We start from the raw sequence: 17,928 nt of genomic DNA, 5'->3' as shown, positions 1-17,928 counted from the left end.
CCTGACCAGGCAGCCAAGGTATGGCACACTGTAAAAAATTATATGATCAATAAGTTATGACAATATATGTTTTTACATTTCATTTACTCATCAAAATAAGTAAAGCCATTTTCAAGTTATACAAGATTCAACTAATTTTTAAGTAAATTTAAAGTAATTTAAGTTGAAATTACTTAAATATCCGAGTGGAGTGTACATTTAAGGCATTGAAATTTAAGGCAGCAACTTTTGTTTTGTTTTTGTTTTTACAGCCTTTATACTATTAGCTATAAGAACAACTTCATAGACTTAAAGTGGTACTAGGACAATCAATATTAGTCAAGTGGACAATATGAGCATACTGTAAACCATTTCAAGCAACTGAAAGTTAATTTTAGGCTAATAACTAACTAAATCAAAGTCTAATGCTGTGATAAATCCATGGCTCTTTTACAACCTCGATGTAATTAGCCTACAGATCGTGAAACTCCAAAAACTCACAAATAATACTGCCAGAAATATTTATATATAGCCTACGTTAAATAGAAGGAACCAAAGATGTATTTATATTATCATTTACACTGTTTTTGACAGTGAGTGGTTGTATTGTCGAGTCTCTCAGCATCTTGTGCGAGCTTCTCCACATCTCTGTTCCTCCTCCCAGTGACTCTGGCTCGAAATTCGGACGTAGAGGGGAGGACAGGACGTCACTGCAGGGGAGGACCGGAGGTTTCACTGCATTGGTAAGCTACCGGCATAACATTATATGATGGGAAACTTATAATTCAGCCCCCTCAGCAGGTCCAGCTTTATATCCGAACCTGCCTGATATGGTTCGGACTGAACCGTATAAAGGGCTTCAGTCCAGTAGTTCTCAGGCCATTGAACTGAAACGCGAAGCCGTGTGGATGTTATAGACACTGTGGATTTTAGTCCTTGCATATCGCATATTTGTCTTGAAGATCTTTTTTTTTTCTTCTTCTTCTTCTTTTTTTGTCTTAGAGGAAAAATAAACTTGTGTTATTTCGGTTGGATTGCACATCACAACAGGTGAGTCTTTTTTTCTGTCTCCCTAGACTTGACTATTAAAAAAAAACATTCTCCAGAAGAATAATAATTACATTATTTCCTCCAAAACCACGTTTGACAGACTGCCATAGTTATTACAGATGTCTTCATTTAGTTAGACTGCTACAGTTGAACGCTTTTAAAGACCTGTTACTAATGCACTCAGCAAAAGTGTTTGGAATGCCATTCTGATAATGATGCATAATGTCTTTTTAACTTGAAAAGTCATGTAATCCCATGTGTCCATTTACTTTTGACTTTGGCTTGTCTACAAGTGCTGTTGATGTATTTCGACTATAAATGTACGTTCAGACTGTCTTGATTTTATGTGAACTTTTACATGGCTGATTTAAATAGTCACGTGACCACCACAGCTGTTTAATTAGCTTGCATTTTTGCCAGTTTGGAAGATTATGTCTGTGTCAAATCTCCTTGAAATGTCATAATTATGTACATACACAAAAATGGTTAAAGGATCTATTATTAATCTCATACTAAGATTGCTCTGTCTTATATAAATGCATATAAAAACCAGGGTTGAAACCTAGGAAAACCCAGAGTCCGTTTGTATTGTTACATGAAATAATGAATTTGTGTGCAATATGTACAATATTTGCATGATGCATGTTTAACAATATTCCCTGATAATAATACAAAATGTACATAATATATTTATTTATGTGCAATTTTCAATTATGTTGTGTCGCCCAACTGGGGCATGTGGAATGTTTCCTTGGGCTATCTAATGAGTGTTTGGTAATAAAAGAGTTATGTTTTGATATATGTATATGTGTATTTTAAAGGAGTTATGATACTCAGGAGAAACCTCTGCTTTCTGCCCTTGCTGTTACAATGCATCAGCGCACTACCTCAAGGTAAATCCATGATGCACCTGTTCCTAAATTGTTTCTAAATATTTAGGGTTAACCTATTTTTCTGTTGCCATTGATGTTTACCCACTTTATATTTAATTCTGAATTTGAGATGTCCATATTACACAATTTGCCCATTATTCTTTGTGCCTCCAGGCACATCTGTGTTTGATTCATTAACAGAGTCTCTATGTGGTATTCAATTCAAAACAGCTTTTGAACCATTTTGGCTTGAGATTATGTAATATTTTCCTGAAAATCTTTAATGGGCTTACATAATCATCACATAAAATGTATTGTGTATTTTCGCATAATCATCTGTGCTTTGCTGAAATGCTTATGTCGACTCATTCAAGATGGCCATGTGGAAGAGGAATCCATCTTCGACCTTTTCAAAATCAGCAGCATCAGCAGAAAGACGATTGGTGCCAAGCTCTTCAAGGGCCACGACTGGGACTCGCCGGCATACCGCTTCATCCGCTTTGACCACATCCCTGCTGTGAGCACCCCGGCCCTCCATCAGATCCTAAAGCAGGTCCAGAACAATGAGGGTTTTGTGTTTGTGGCCAACATGCGACAGGACAAGAGCTCCAGGGGCACCCTGATTGGTCTGGAGGGTCCCAGTGGGAGCCGTCAGTTTGAGATTGTGTCCAATGGACGCGCCAACACGCTGGATCTGGTCTACATGGTCGAGGGATCTCAGAATGTGGTGTCCTTTGAGGATGTGGACTTGTCTGATTCGCAGTGGAAGAACATCACGCTGTACATTCACGGAGAGAATGCTCACCTGTACGTGGGCTGTAGCCTCATCGACAGCGTGATCCTGGACGAGCCTTTCTATGAGCACCTGCGGCCGGAGAGCAGTCAGATGTTTGTGGCTAAGGGATCTATCAGGGAAAACCACTTCAGGGTAAGACCAGTTCTTCTCCATGAACATCATCTGTACATCGTTCCATGCTTGTTATGCTATTCCTGCACAAGGATTTTCTGTGTTGTGAAATAGTCGTCAACCTTATTTATATGGTGCTTTATACAATACAGATTACTTCACATTAATAAACAGGAAAATAATCATCAATGATGGAAAACGTCATCAAAAATGAGACAAATTCAAATTCTGATGTGAAGTAGCCCTTCAGGTGAAGTCAGTTTAGTGTTGATTCAGTTCAGCTCAATAACTGAAAAGTTCAACCATTATGAAATGCGTTTAATTCAGTTTTAAGCAGCTCTGGAGAAGACAATAGTGTCATTATTCAGCTTGAGTCAGTTCAGTGTTGATTCGGTTCAGTTCAATGGCGATTTTGAAAAATGTGTCAATTGTGAGTTGAATCATCTAGCAGCTCTGCAGGAAACAGTGGTGTCATAATCCAGATCTGTTCACTTTAAGTTTTGTTCTCATCCAATAGTGTCAGTGCAGTCAATTTTATAATATTACTGACTATTATAAACACCAAATAGGGAAGGAAAATCCTTTCACTTTCAGAGTGTCTGAAAGTGAAAATCTACTGTAGTATAAATCAAATGGGGGAAACTATATCCTTATTATGTAAAAAAAAAAAAGTCATACAAATATTTAATCATAATATATATAACTAAGGACAATTTAAGGAACCATGTTCTATTGACTTCTGATATGCTACAAATTCACCACTGTTGTGGGGATTTAGGCATGATTAAAGAAAATCTCCTCAATTTAACATTATAACGGACTTGTTATAATCTCTGTTATTTCACAGGGTTTGCTACAGAATGTGCAGTTCATTTTTGATACCCCGATTGAGAACATCCTGACAAACAAAGGTTGTGAGAGCGCCAAACCTGGTAAGAATTCATTCATATCTCTTAAACGTGAAAACTATAAAGGTCAGCATTGGAAAACTACAGAAAGTTCTTGCAATAATTCCCGATATTTCACTGCTTTCATGATCTCGGGCTTATTTTTGTGTTCAACTGATTTTTTTTAGGGGTCAGATTGGGCACTCATAAGGCATGGACTTCTAAATGTTCTAGGTTTCAGGAGCTCTGTTGGATTTATTCTGTGCAGTTCATGATCAAATTTGTTTTAAGAGGGTTGGTATGTTTTCCGTTGGATTCAGTTTTCATTTTAAGCTCTTCTGGCTTTCACCTAAGTGGGTCACGAAATCTGCAGATCAGAGCTGTGGAAATTTCTGACCGTATTACATCATGTTTACGGAAAACGCTCATGTTAGTGTGGTGGTATAGGGGTCAACCAGTTTGCATATGCCATAAAGAGGATAAAGATTGTCACATTAATATACATTGGCAGGGTGTTCATACTTTAAGAGAAGGTGGAAAAATGGAAGAAGTACATACTCATAATTTTATACATGCACATGGTCAGATCACAAACTGGCTGGTTTGACTGGCTGTTTCCTAAAGCTTTGGTTGGCAGAGCTTAACAGTGAGAATGGCCCGCTGGCCCAGAGAGAGTTTCAGGCCAGTTTTTCGAACCAGTAACTTGCCCTTTGTTGGCCAGTGCAGCATTGCCAGTGACAGTCTCACTTTATGATGCTCTACATCCATTTGTATGCCTGGCAAACTGTCTTGGAAACATTTGGTATTCGACATTTTTGCTGCAATTTCTGCAGATTTATCACCACAATAATGTTTTCTAGCTGGCTAACATAAATGAGCTTTTGTCAAATTTTCAAAATTGACTTGTGATAGTGTTGGAAGCATAAGAATGTGTTAAGGCCATGACACACCAAGCCGACATAAAAGAACTAGCGGCGACGAAAGCTGACTGTGTTGTCGCCTCCTGTCGTCTGCATCTGAAGCCAAAAAGCTTTGCTTGAACGCACCACAAAGTCTACAGACGATAGCATCTGCGTTCTGTGCCTTGGTGTAAGGAAATAACTGTCTTCAGCAGGCATCAATAGTCTATATTCGTCATTGAAAAAGGGAATCCGAAGGAATGCAGATATACAAATCAAGATATACAATCAGAGTTTTCTCTCTCACCAACGGCAGCGTCGCAGATGAATGGCGATTTTAATATTCTCAATCAGCCACAAAAAACTGGGCTGACCATCGGCTTGGTGTGTCCAGGCCTTTAAACAACAAACCAATCTGGAATGTTTTGCCAATGTTTCCAGTTTAATGCAGAGAAGAGTACTGAGATATTTAACCAGTAAATAAACTCATCCCTGGAGCTGGCTGACTCTTGTGTTGAAATAAATAGTTTTAGACCATGACAAATCTAAGCCTTGTGTGAGATGTGCGGGTGTGAGCATTTCCCTATCGCTGCTGCCTCAGTTCCTTTTAATTATAACTGAATAAGTATGCATAGGATATGGGCAGTCAAAAAGGCTTCCATTTCCATTGCCAGCATAAATGCATGCCAACTGCTGAACGTTTGGATGCCAGTACAGAGGTCCCTCTAAACTCTCTAGTGCCCCAGTTTAGGAGTGCCACGTATTGCTAAATAAAAGCTAAACTGAAGTGCATAAAAGCCTGCCTAGAAAGTCTCTGAAACAGACACACACACACACACACTTATTTTCCCAGCGTTGACTGAAACCCCAAAGAGATTTGAACGAGTTCAACAGTCTCTAAAAAGCTGCTAACCCTGCATGAGTCTCAAAGGAACCTCTGGAGGTATCAACATGGCTCCCTGATTTAGTGTCTTCTGTTCTCCATTAATCAGCAGAAAATTTACGCAAATGACCCCAAAATGGCGGCAGATATCTAATGGGAGTTTTGGCATAATGGACAGCATTCCTCTGCTGTTGCGTATCCCCCAACCCCACAACCTTCCTCCTTTTCCAAGACGTGCTTTGAAAAATCACTATCTTTCTTTAAATGTTACTTCTGGGTAGCTTCTGCGCATTTATTATAGTTATGTCAGAAATAAAGTGAGAGAATGATATATCTGAAATGTGTGGGGTGTGGGATATCCTACAAATCTGTTAAATGTTTTATAATCCGTGCATCCCTATCAAATCTCAAACATAGCTGCTGTATTCTGACTGTATTCATGGAGTCACCCTTTGTCAGTTGTATTCATTTACATGTACTTATTTGACAAAATTATAGTCTTTTTTGCTTTCTCTTTATGTTTAGGGTCATTTCATCAATTTGATCACATTATGAAGTCTATTGGGTACTCTCAACTAATGAATGACGTTCTTTAACACTGATCCACTGCATTCTGTTCTCTTTCAGAGGAAGTTAATGTGGTTAATGAGAGTATAGAGACTGTGTCTGTCAGTACGGCCATCTCTTCCAACTTCATTGGGCAGAAGGAGAAACTGGCATCGGACGTGTGCGAGCGCTCCTGTGAGGAGCTCAGCAACATGGTGCAAGAGCTCAAAGGTCTCCGTATCATTGTGGGCAATCTCATCGATGGCTTGCAGAAAGTGGTAAAGTTGTTTGACTTAATTAGTCCATTCAACCTGAAATGAAAAGAATACAAAATAAGAGCTGTTTTCCCGTGCAATTACAATGAATGAGGCTTTCAAGCTTCAAGGAGGTCACAACAGCACCATAAAAGTCTCATAAAACTAGTCCAATACGACTTGTTCACTATACACCAGGTCTTCTGAAGTCACACAATAGCGTTATGTGAGAAAAACACCTTGAAAGCCTCAGTTCTCATTCATTGTAATTGCATGGAAAAGAGTGACCATCAGATGTCTCCTTTTGTATTCCACAAGGGAAAAAACGCCATACAGATTTGGAACGACAAGAGGGTGAATAAATGCTGTCTGTTTGGTTGATTTGTAATGTAAACTTTATTTCATAAAGCTCCATTGTTTAGGTTGGTGGCCATCTCTGATTTGGAGAATTTTATTACAGATTAAATATCTGACCATGCAAGCAAAAATTCTTGTAGTCTAAACAGAACCATTAAAAGAAAACAGGGCTGAAGAGGCAGTGGAAAACGTGAAGATGTGGGCTGGGGTTTTATGGTTTGTTTTAGAGGGAGATAGGAAGTGTGAATAGGAACCGAGTCGTGTCTGGCAGTGTTTAAACAGCCCCTTTATCCTCCACTGGGAGCTTCCCAGCGATGATGGAGTCTGGGCATAATCTCTAGGAAATCCAGCCGTTGGATGCTGCGGGTCCCAGAGGCTCTTCCAGACCATGTGGTGTTCTGTTTCACAGCCTAACACTCATGGCTGCTACCTATGCATTTTCTTCTCACTCACACATGCACAAATTAATTCATCAGCACACACTGTGGTTCTGTTTTGTGCGTGTGTGTGTGTGTGTGTGTGTGTGTGTGTGTGTGTGTGTGTGTGTGTGTGTGTGTGTGTGTGTGTGTGTGTGTGTGTGTGTGTGTGTGTGTGTGTGTGTGTGTGTGTGTGTGTGTGTGTGTGTGTGTGTGTGTGTGTGTGTGTGTGTGTGTGTGTGTGTTATTTTATGTACTTAATGTGCTTCAGAAGTTAATAACCTTTCTCCCCATTGCATTTTTCTTGTTATTTTTTCCCCTCCCTCAACTTCTTGTTCTGTCTCTTTCCTCTTTCTCAACTCTTTACTCGTGGCCACAAATGCATGATAGGCTTTTGCTAATAGCTCGCAGGACTACAACGTTCTGGTTATGATGTTCTTTTTTCATTTCATTATTTTCTTTAAAAAAAGAAAGAAACTGAAACAACTGGCAAAGACGAACAAAGTAGCACGAAAGTCTGAAAAGAGAATTTTTGCATTCAAACATTACAGAACCTTAGTGAAAAATAAGATGATTGATGTTACAAATGTCAACATTACAAGCACAAATCATAATCATAAGACAAAAGTCACTTGAGGACCATTTACTTCAGCATGGCCTTCAACCAGTAATATCAGTTGCTTGCAAATAAATGCTGTTCTTTTGAACTTTCTATTCATCAAAATGTTTACGTTTCCACAAAAATATTAAGCAGCACAACTGTTTTTAACAGTGATAATAAGAAGAAATGTTTCTTGAGCATCAAATCAGCATATTAGAATGATTTCTGAAGGATCATGTGACACTGAAGACTGGAGAAATGATGCTGAAAATTCAGCTTTGCATCACAGGAATAATTTATATTTTAAAATATATGAAAATAGAAAACAGGTATTTTAAATTGCAATAATATTTCACAATATTACTGTTATACCACCCAAACCCTTTGAACTGTAGTGTACATGGAAATCTTTAAAGTACGTCATCAATACCCACAGGTTAACATTAGAGATGTAATAGCAGGAAAAGCAAAAATAAATCAAGTCAAGAGGTCACAATGAGAAAATCATACAAGATTGCCAGGGGCAGATTCTCTGGCTATCACCAGACCAAGCTCAATCTTTTAAGATTGAACAATGGTCTGGGGAGTCTGCTCTGTATTTTCTACTGCACAAGAGGTGCAATCAACAGGCATAGTTCAAATGACTCAATTGACCTATCGGTAAGCACCGCCCCCTTAGTTACTGTTGCTAACTCGGACAGAGTTGCTAACTGTCTTACAATGACAGCTGTCAGTGTGAAACCCTTATCCCAAGATGTTTTTGGACACCGAATGTAGCGGATCCCCTCCGATTGATGGCCAAACTTGATGGTTTATGAAGTTTATTACATCGTTTTTCACAGCATAAGAAGTGCACATTACTGTCTCATTCACAAACTCTCTCTCTCCATTGCATTATCATTAATATACACAGCAAATTATACAAACACTCACAGTAAACAAACATATACAGACCGTATGCCTTTTCAGGGGTGCTAATAAACTGTAAACTTTGTATCTGCGAAACAACTCCGATAAACTGCTAACGTTAGCTCTCCCTTTCACTACCCATAGACTATAATACTGATCAAAGTATGAGTCCCTCCTTATTATGACAGATAATGCAGACCTTAAACATGTCTAAACTAACAGAAATATAAAAACTAAAAACAAAAACAAATTAGACGATAAATCACAATCAAATCTGTTGAATGGAGACCTTCATTTATGTGTTTTTAACCAACACTGTTAACGTTACATGACGTGAGAACAGTTAGTTATAGTTAGTCAGTTTGTACGTTAGCAGGGACTTACGAACTTTAATCGTAACTTAATGAGAGTTTGACAACCATAAAATCCTTTCAGGATACCTGGAATCAGTGTTACAGTACCCCAGGTACAACGTTTTACCATTTTTGTAGTATAAACACTATTAAACCGATGAGAGCTTTGGATTTTCCAATGTTTCTCTATGGCGCTGAAACCTAAAAATGTCTGAGTTCCGGTCGCCATGCAACTGATACTCAACTGCCATTGGCTCATCTGTTCGAGGGGGGGGGGGCTTACTGATAGGTCAATCGGATAGTCCTTCAACCAATCAGACCAACGATCCATCGCTTCTCGATCCGTCATTGTGTTAAACCCGCCAATAGCGCGCCAGGTGGATAAGCCAGTTTGTGATTGATTCCCGCAAATTTGTAACAGAAGCAGGATTGAAATATGTACAGGTTTCCAGCCTGAGCTGCAGGCGAAATCAAATCCAGGACAGATCGGGCTGGGTTTACCCAGTCTAAGGGGCAGAGGCCAAGGACAAAATTCCCTTGCTATATAGTATATCCCTTGCTACCTGTACATATTTCTATCCTGCTTCTGTTACAAATTTGCAGGAACCAATCACAAACCGGCTTATCCACCTGGCGCGCTATTGGCGGGTTTAACACAATGACGGATAGAGAAGTGATGGATCGTTGGTCTGATTGGTTGAAGGACCATCCAATTGCGTACAGAGTCATTTGAACTATGCCCGTTGATATATATGTGTGTGTGTGTGTGTGTGTGTGTGTGTGTGTGTGCTTGTGTTGATTCCATTGTAGTTTAAATCACCTCTATTTATCTACATGTGGAAGACATTGACAGAAGTATTGCCACCTCTTGACCGTTTGTCCATCTGTCTTGCTGTGCATCTGTCGGTTAGACTGAGGAGAACACTGTGATGAAGGAGGTGCTGGGGAACATGAAGAACATCAAAGACAAGCGCATGTGCTGGCAAGACGGACGTCTCTTTGAGGATAAGGAGGACTGGGTTGTGGACAGCTGCACCAAGTGTACCTGTCAGGTAAGAAGAACTGTGACGTATGATGAATGCAATAGCAATCTGCTTTTGTTCTAAGTACTCTTTGCTTATATTTTATGGCTCTATCTTGCAGGAATCAAAGATTGTGTGCCATCAAATCACATGTCCTCCAGTAGCCTGTGCCAGCCCCACTTTCCTAGATGGCGAATGCTGTCCTGTGTGTCTGCGTGAGTAATTTCATGCTATCATTTTCCCATCCTGTCTACACTGGATGCAAGGGGTCTTGCATTCAATTTAGAGACACCCTGTGTGAAATAAAATAATTGTATTCACTATTATCATTTGTGTGAATTGTATTTAAATGCCTGAATATTACATCAAAGCCAGCTTGTGATGTTTCTCATGGTAACCTGAAATTGTTTTGATGTTTAAAAAAAAAAATCAATACTAGTTTTATACCAATGGATTTTCCTTAAAAATAAAGTAGGATATAAAGTTGTCCATGTCATCAGGCACTTTGAGTGTAGAACTGTTACATGCGCACATAAACTACTGTTAAACAAATTATTTAATTGCATCAAATTGATCAAAAGTGACATTAAAAAAACATTTTTATAATGTTACAAAAGATTTCTATTTTAAATAAATGCTGTTTTTCAAACTTTCTATTCATCAACAAATCATGACAAAACAATTTCAACTAATATTAATACGAAATGTTTCTTGAGCAGCTTGTCTCTTTCTGACTGTTAAACATATTTTAGTGGACTTTTTAATGTAAATAGAAAATATACAAATTATTAACTGATGTATTTAAAAATGTATACATTTTTGTTATTCTCTTCGTTCTCGCAATGAAGATAGCCTTGTTGCTGGGTGTTAAAAATAATAAATGATAATAATAAATGAGCAATTAATCGGCATATTAGAATAATTTTCAGCTTTGCCGTCACAAGAATAAATTACATTTGAAAATATATTAAAATAGAAGAGTTATTTCTATAATATTTCTCAATATTACTGTTTTTACTATATTTTTGATCAAATGAATGCAGCCTCGGTAAGCATAAGGGACTTCTTTCAAAAACATAATTTATTTTTGAAAGTTTTACCAACCCCAGACCTTTGAATAGAAGTATATATATAGACAGAGACCTTTTCTTCTCTTTAATGATATAGAACTTTTATTGTTTTAAAAGTGCTTGTGTTTGCTAACCACACATTTTTTATTATCCATGAGGAACAGGCATTACTGTACGTTCCCATGCTCTGAAGTGGGTTGAGAAAGATGATGTCATGTATAACTTAAGCTCCAAAACATTACAGCCGAAGAACAAATGTTGCCTTTGCTGTGTAAATATATTAGGAACAAGGAGCACCATGATGGGTGTGGTGGGGTTAGAACGGGGTGAATTGTGCTTGAAGTTACCAGTGCTAAATGTGCTTGTGTTCATGTGTGTACAGCTAAAGACAGCGAGGACGGCTGGTCGCCTTGGTCTGAATGGACGGAGTGCACCGTCACATGTGGAACTGGCACCCAGCAAAGAGGCAGGTCATGTGATGCCACAAGTAACCCCTGCAGCGGCCCCTCCATCCAAACCCGCAGATGCAGCTTGGGAAAATGCGACAGTCGTGGTGAGACAGCCAGTCTTTGTTTAACTGCACTCTTTCTCTAAACACCTGTTCTTTGGTCATATAGAGACATTTTGGACACCATTTTCTTGCCTGTTTTGTCCATAAAGTCTAAAATCTTGGATGAAAACCACATAACAGCGGTTTAAGTGGTATTGGATTGAATCCTTTTGCTTGTGGCCTAAAGAAATGTGGTCACCTTATAACTGCAAGTGCACAGTTTGTTCTCTCACTGATTTGTTTCAGGTGTATAAGTGCATCAGAGGTAATTGCGACAATAAAATAATGCACCCATCTGTATCATCTCCACAGACCAGGGTGGAAGGGTTTGTGTTTGAACCCGAGTAGAAAGAGAGGTCTGAAATGCAGCTGTCATATTATCTAAACAGCTGTTTAAAATAATGAAAATGGAAGAAAAAGAATCGCTTCACTAATACTCTGCTTCTCGGTTTGGTTCCAGCCAGAATCTCTAAATCTTTATGGGGGGAAAAATACTTATTTTGGCTTTTGTTTTTGTTGTTTAAAATTGGTTTTGAGCTTTTGAAGGAATAGTTCATCCAAAAATGAAAACTCAGTGATTTACTCGTGTCATTCCATACTCGTGGAAGACTTTTTCTTCCATGGAAGACAAATTGAGAAAGTTCTCATTGCTCTTTTAATGCAATTACAATGAATGAGGTCTGGTGCTTTTAAGCTTAAAAAAGATGCAAAAGCTCAATAAAAGCGTAAAAACAGCCCAGGCTCATTTGAAAGATGTACCTGTGGAGTTTTTCTTTCACGTTTTGCAACACTTTAAAAGTGAAATGTCCAGTGAGTGATGCTAAAATCATGTTCATTTCATTTAAACGTTCTATGTTGGTTATCGTGGTAGTTTGGAAATGAAATAAAATGCTTGAGCGTAACCATGTAAAAAGAAAATCTGTCCCTCTAATCATAATTTGTGTAAAAAAAGAATAAAAGTTTTATTTTAGCTGAAAACTGCAGTAAACTTTATGTATAGGTACCTTTGGAGTTACATGTGTGTAATAAGCCCATGTTGGTCACGAAAGTAGTTTATACATTTTGTACATTATATTGGAAGTTTAGTTTTGTGTGAGGACTTTAGAACACTTTCAATACAGTGCACAAATCATAAAGATCACATTTATGATTCTTTTATGGTGCTTTTATGTCCTTTATGAAGGTTGAAAGCTTCAGTTTCCACTTATTGTAATGGCAACAGCAGCAACCAGCACAATTTGTCAGAGTTTCTCCTTTTATGTTCTTCAGAAAAATTAAATGTATATGGGTTTGAAACAGCATAATGAGAGAATTTTAATATTTGGGGAAGCTAATCCTTTGAAGTAGGCCATATCAATCACATATCATTGATTTCATGCAGGGCTGAAGTAATATATTAACTACAGAAGCCCCTGCCAAGCGTTTGAATTGGCAGTAGGCTGAACGAACACTCAAGCGGTAAGCGGTAATCTACTGGCTGGCACCCACTTACCTGCATTTCATCAAATCGGTCATTGCTACTGATGGAACGTTACATCACCTAATTAATATTCATTAGCCATACTGAGCCTGTGATTTCAAGCCATTCCATTCCCTTGAAGAATCCAACATGATATTGACCCGATTTTGTGGCAGGCGGAAGATTTTGTAACAGCATGGGTGTTTTCTTTCATCATCTGTTGTAAATATTTATGGATCGTGTGCTAATAGACAAACTCCTTTCCGACTGCAAGGGAACGAGTTGGTATTCATCACTTATTCTCAGTGAGGTTTTAATGAGCGGCATATGGCTCTTTGTGGTGTACCATTGCTAACTCTGGCTTATGGCTGACTCAAAGGTTTTTTTTATAACTGACAAATGTTACCAGCTGGTATCTTGGACAGCAATTGACAAACTGGCCTTTGTTACAATTACCACGAAACAATAGCTATACTTATTCATACATTAATACGTTGAGCTTTTTAGAATTATATCAAATGAATTCCAGTCTCTCTGCTTCTCATATTGTCGGCCCATGTACTCAGACCCATGTAGTCGTGGCAGGGATAGTTCACCCAAAAATGAAAATGATCCCATAACTTACTCACCCTCAAGCCATCCTAGGTGTATATGACATTCTTCTTTTATACCAATACAATTGGAGTTATATTAAAAAATGTCCTGGCTCTTCCAAGCTTTATAATGGCAGTGAATGGGAGCCCAAAATTTGAAGCGTAAAAACGTGTATTCATCCATTATAAAAGTAATCCACACGGCTCCAGGGGGTTAATAAAGGCCTTCTGAAGTAAATCGATGGGGTTGTGTAAGAAATATATCCATATTTAAAACTTTATGAAGTAAAATATCTTGCTTACAGCGGACCGCCTTCCATATTCAACTTATGAAGAAAATGCAGTTCAAAACTCTTACGATATTTTTTATGGATATTATTTATATTTTGAGCTGCAATTCACTGCCATTATAATGCTTGGAATGCCAGGATATTTTTTTTAATATAACTCCGATTGTATACGTCTGAAAGAAGAATGTCATATACACTTAGGATGGCTTGAGGGTGAGTAAATCATGGGGTAATTACAATTTTTGGGTGAACTATCCCTTTAATGCTCATTCTGTGACCCCTGGCCTGAATACACCATCAGGTCTCTCTCATGCTGAATCCCAAAGAGACGATGAGGTGGCGGGTCCAGAATTGTGGGCCAGGTGGTTATCGTTGGCATCGGGGTTTTTTTGGCTGTCCCGCCCTGTGTCATTCCTGGACCTCATGCCTCTGGACTTACTAATGTAAATGAAAGATGTCATTGTTTGTGTGGGTTTGTTTGCTGCTTTAACACTGCATTCAGGTCATGTCAGAATGAGATGAGTGCACATGAATGCCTCCACAATTTTGTTTTAGCCCCAACTTTCCGTTGGCAGATTAGTTTTTCTTATTTTTAAGTTTTACTTGTGCATATTTACTGTGTTGTTCATAGTGATAAATCTTGGCAGAAAACATTTATTGTAATAAACGAAGGAAGGACAGCATGTATGTATATCTAATGAATATCCTTTAATTATTTGTTGCAAAAACGCCATAAATATGCCAATAAATTGTAAGAAAGAAGAGAGAAATACACTACTGTTCAAAAGTTTCAGGTCTGTAGGTTTTTTTTAATGTTTTTGAAATTCTCTTATGCATTGCTCACCAAGGCTGCATTTATTTGATCAAAAATACAATAAAAACAAGAATATTGTGAAATATTATTTATTATTAATTATTATTATTTCTATTTTGAAATATTTTAAAATGTAATTTATTCCTGAGATGGCAAAGCTGAATTTTCAGCATCATTACTTCAGCATCTTCAGTGTCACATGATCCTTCAGAAAACATTCTAATATGCTGACTTTCTGCTCAAGAAACATTTCTTATTATTATCTACATTGAAAATAGTTGTGCTGCTTAATCTTTTTGTGAAAACCATGATACATTTTTATGAAGATTCTTTGATGAATAGACAGTTATAAAGAAATGGAAATATTTTCAATATAAATGTTCAATATAAATTGATTTACAAAAAAAAATATTTTATTTTTTATTTATTTAATCTTGCTGACCCCAAACTTTTGAATGGTATTGTGTAAGATTGACCACCATATATTTATCTGGCCAAAATCACTTGAAAACTCATATCGTAATTACAAACTTGAAAGCAGGATCTTCCAGCAAGGACTCGAAGGATGCATAAGCTATTGTATATGACTTTGGTAACCATGCCAGTTTTCTGACTGTTGTTCTAGTCCGACAAGATGGTGGTTGGAGTTTGTGGTCCCCCTGGTCATCATGCTCTGTGACATGTGGAGAGGGACAGATCACACGAATTCGCCACTGCAACTCCCCCGTCCCTCAACTGGGAGGAAAGGACTGTGAGGGCAGTGGGAGAGAGACGCAAAAGTGTGAAGCCAAACCCTGTCCGAGTGAGTGCTGGGAGTCATGCGCTTCTCTTTTATATACTAGACTTAGTCTTGTGAAATTAGACTGAGGCAATATTAGAACTATTTGCATTGAATGATCTTGAAATAAAACAATTTTTTACGTAATTTGTCTGTGGTTTTTTTTTTTCACTGTACTCTCTTCTTCTCATAGTTGATGGAGCCTGGGGCCCGTGGTCTCCTTGGGCGATCTGCTCCGCCTCCTGTGGGGGAGGAACGAGGACACGAACACACGTGTGTAACAGCCCTCGTCCGCAGTATGGTGGCAAGAAATGCCCAGGAGAGTCCAAGGACACTGATTCCTGCAACAAACAGGACTGCCCTGTGGGTATGTTACCTTCCGATATTTTTACATATTCTCACTCTTTGACTCTCTTCAGTTGTGTATCGCAAATCTGCGGGGCCACATCTTGGATGTGCAATGATATTACGCAGCGCCTGAAAATAGTCCCCAGCACGCTCTCTGTGCAAGCAGGTTGTCACATTGTTGGTTATGTTGGTGAAAGTTAGCCTATTTTCAGGCGCTGCGAAATATCATTGTGCCTGCTGCACCCATGGTGCTCAGTTCATTGATTATTACGCAGGAATGAGATAATAGTTCCTAGCCATATTGGTCTAGAAAATCGCAACTTTTCATTTTCCATCGGTCTTAGAACACAATGTAACTATACACATCACAACATGTAAATAGGAAAATGTTGGCATTATTTTGTCACTTATTGAGCAGTAGGCTAGCTGGAGCCGTTTACCTCCAGTCTTTGTGCTAAGCTAGGCTAGCGGTGGGTGCTTCAGACAGAGTTATGGCACACACGGAGATGAGAATGGTGTGTATGGACTTATCTAACTCTGGAGGATACAGTAAATAAGCTAAAGTCCCAAAAAGTCGACGTGTTCCTTTAAACCTTCTGCTTCAGCTCAGTCTGGTCAAAATAAAACTAGCAGCGGCCAAAAACTCTCTGTTGTTCATTTAGATGTCTATTTTTATTTATATATCACAATAAATTACATATTAGGATCCATTTGGGTGTTACAGGGGAAATATAGGCAAACGTTAAACAAGAGGATACACTACTGTTCAAACATTTGGGTCAGTAAGTTTTTCTGAACAAAATTAATACTTTTATTCAGCAATAATGTATTAAATTGATCAAAACTGACAGTAAAGACATTTATTGTAACGCCGACAGGAACAAAATAAATGGCAGGCGTAGAGCAGATGCGTGTGCAGGGTTTATTATTGCAAACAAACTAAACATAATCAAAGAAATAATAGCTAAGGAACACAAAGAGCTAGGGAACACAAGGAACAAAATAACAGATCATCTACATGTGACAGCAAACAATGACTGACAAAGGAATAAGGAAACACAAGGGCTAACGTTATATATTTACAAGATAACAAGGGCTAACACGGGACAAGTGAAGGTGATTAATCTTCATAGAAACAAACAAGGGTAACTATGAGAACAAACAAGGGAGCTAAGGAAAACAGGGCTGTGTTTGAAACCGCCCCCTATACCCTCATTCACCATTCTTTCAATACTCCACTAATATAAAACAAGCGAGTGAATTCGGACACTGAGTTTGCTGTTTAATAATCATTTGAAACTTAGCAAAATGGCTATCTGGCTATATAAAGATTTATCTTGAAGTCTTTCACGGAAACTAGCATGTATAAACCTTAATTAAACAATTTAATAATCAAGTAAAAAGGAATTTATACCTGTATGATATTACGCTGTAGCCTTATTGGACCAGCGGTTTGGAAAATGGATGGATGGATGATTAAGCTGCAAGCGCCATCTTCTGGCGACGCAGGAATTCATTCGGCACGACAGTCACAGTGTGCATTATGGGTATTCTCGAGCTGTATATCGGTTGTATTCTCATTCTTGCGGTGCATTGTGGGATTGAATGAGTGCACTCAATAATGTCCACTATGGTTTCGGACACAACTACAAATGGCAGTCCCCCTGATTTTGGACACAGCTCAGGCACAGCTCTGATTTCAACATTGGTAATAATAAGAACTGTAACTTGAGCACCAAATCAGCATATTAGAATGATTTCTGAAGGATCATGTGACACTGAAGACTGGAGTAATTATGCTGAAAATTCAGCTTTGATTACAGGAATAAATTAAATGTTAAAATATATTAAAATAGAAAACAGTTATTTTAAATTGTAATATTATTACACAGTATTTTTGTTTTCACATTAAAATTACTGAGCTCAAACTTTGTAACAGTAGTGTACATTTACTTATCTTACCAGTAGATTTAAAGGGATAGTTCACCCAAAAATGAAAATTAGCCCATAATTTACTCACCCTCAAGTCATCCTAGGTGTATATGACATTCTTCTTTCAGACAAATATAATCGGAGTTATATTACAAAAGT

At 38.1% G+C, this 17,928-nt stretch overlaps 1 protein-coding gene across 2 annotated transcripts in view; it reads left to right on the top strand.

The window, feature by feature from the left end:
- The first annotated feature begins 655 nt into the window (after nucleotides 1–655).
- thbs2a (thrombospondin 2a) overlaps nucleotides 656–17,928 on the top strand; it is a 29,036-nt gene continuing 11,763 nt past the window's right edge. Inside the window, exons 1-11 of one of the 2 annotated variants that reach the window (XM_079843271.1) lie at nucleotides 656–722; nucleotides 982–1,029; nucleotides 1,851–1,922; nucleotides 2,276–2,829; nucleotides 3,656–3,740; nucleotides 6,105–6,301; nucleotides 9,825–9,965; nucleotides 10,057–10,150; nucleotides 11,388–11,558; nucleotides 15,337–15,513; nucleotides 15,683–15,856. In XM_079843271.1, the coding sequence (XP_079699397.1) occupies nucleotides 1,856–1,922; nucleotides 2,276–2,829; nucleotides 3,656–3,740; nucleotides 6,105–6,301; nucleotides 9,825–9,965; nucleotides 10,057–10,150; nucleotides 11,388–11,558; nucleotides 15,337–15,513; nucleotides 15,683–15,856 (1,660 nt within the window). In that variant the 5' untranslated portion in view covers nucleotides 656–722; nucleotides 982–1,029; nucleotides 1,851–1,855. Of the gene's footprint in view, nucleotides 723–750; nucleotides 1,030–1,850; nucleotides 1,923–2,275; nucleotides 2,830–3,655; nucleotides 3,741–6,104; nucleotides 6,302–9,824; nucleotides 9,966–10,056; nucleotides 10,151–11,387; nucleotides 11,559–15,336; nucleotides 15,514–15,682; nucleotides 15,857–17,928 lie in introns of those variants that run through there. The other variant, XM_079843270.1, reaches the window with a different exon arrangement.

The sequence above is a fragment of the Gobio gobio genome, assembly GCF_949357685.1.
Source record: "Gobio gobio genome assembly, chromosome: 18".
NCBI classification, from domain to species: domain Eukaryota; kingdom Metazoa; phylum Chordata; class Actinopteri; order Cypriniformes; family Gobionidae; genus Gobio; species Gobio gobio.
The sequence above is the reverse complement of the archived record's forward strand: the minus strand, read 5'-3'. Positions and strand labels throughout refer to the sequence as shown.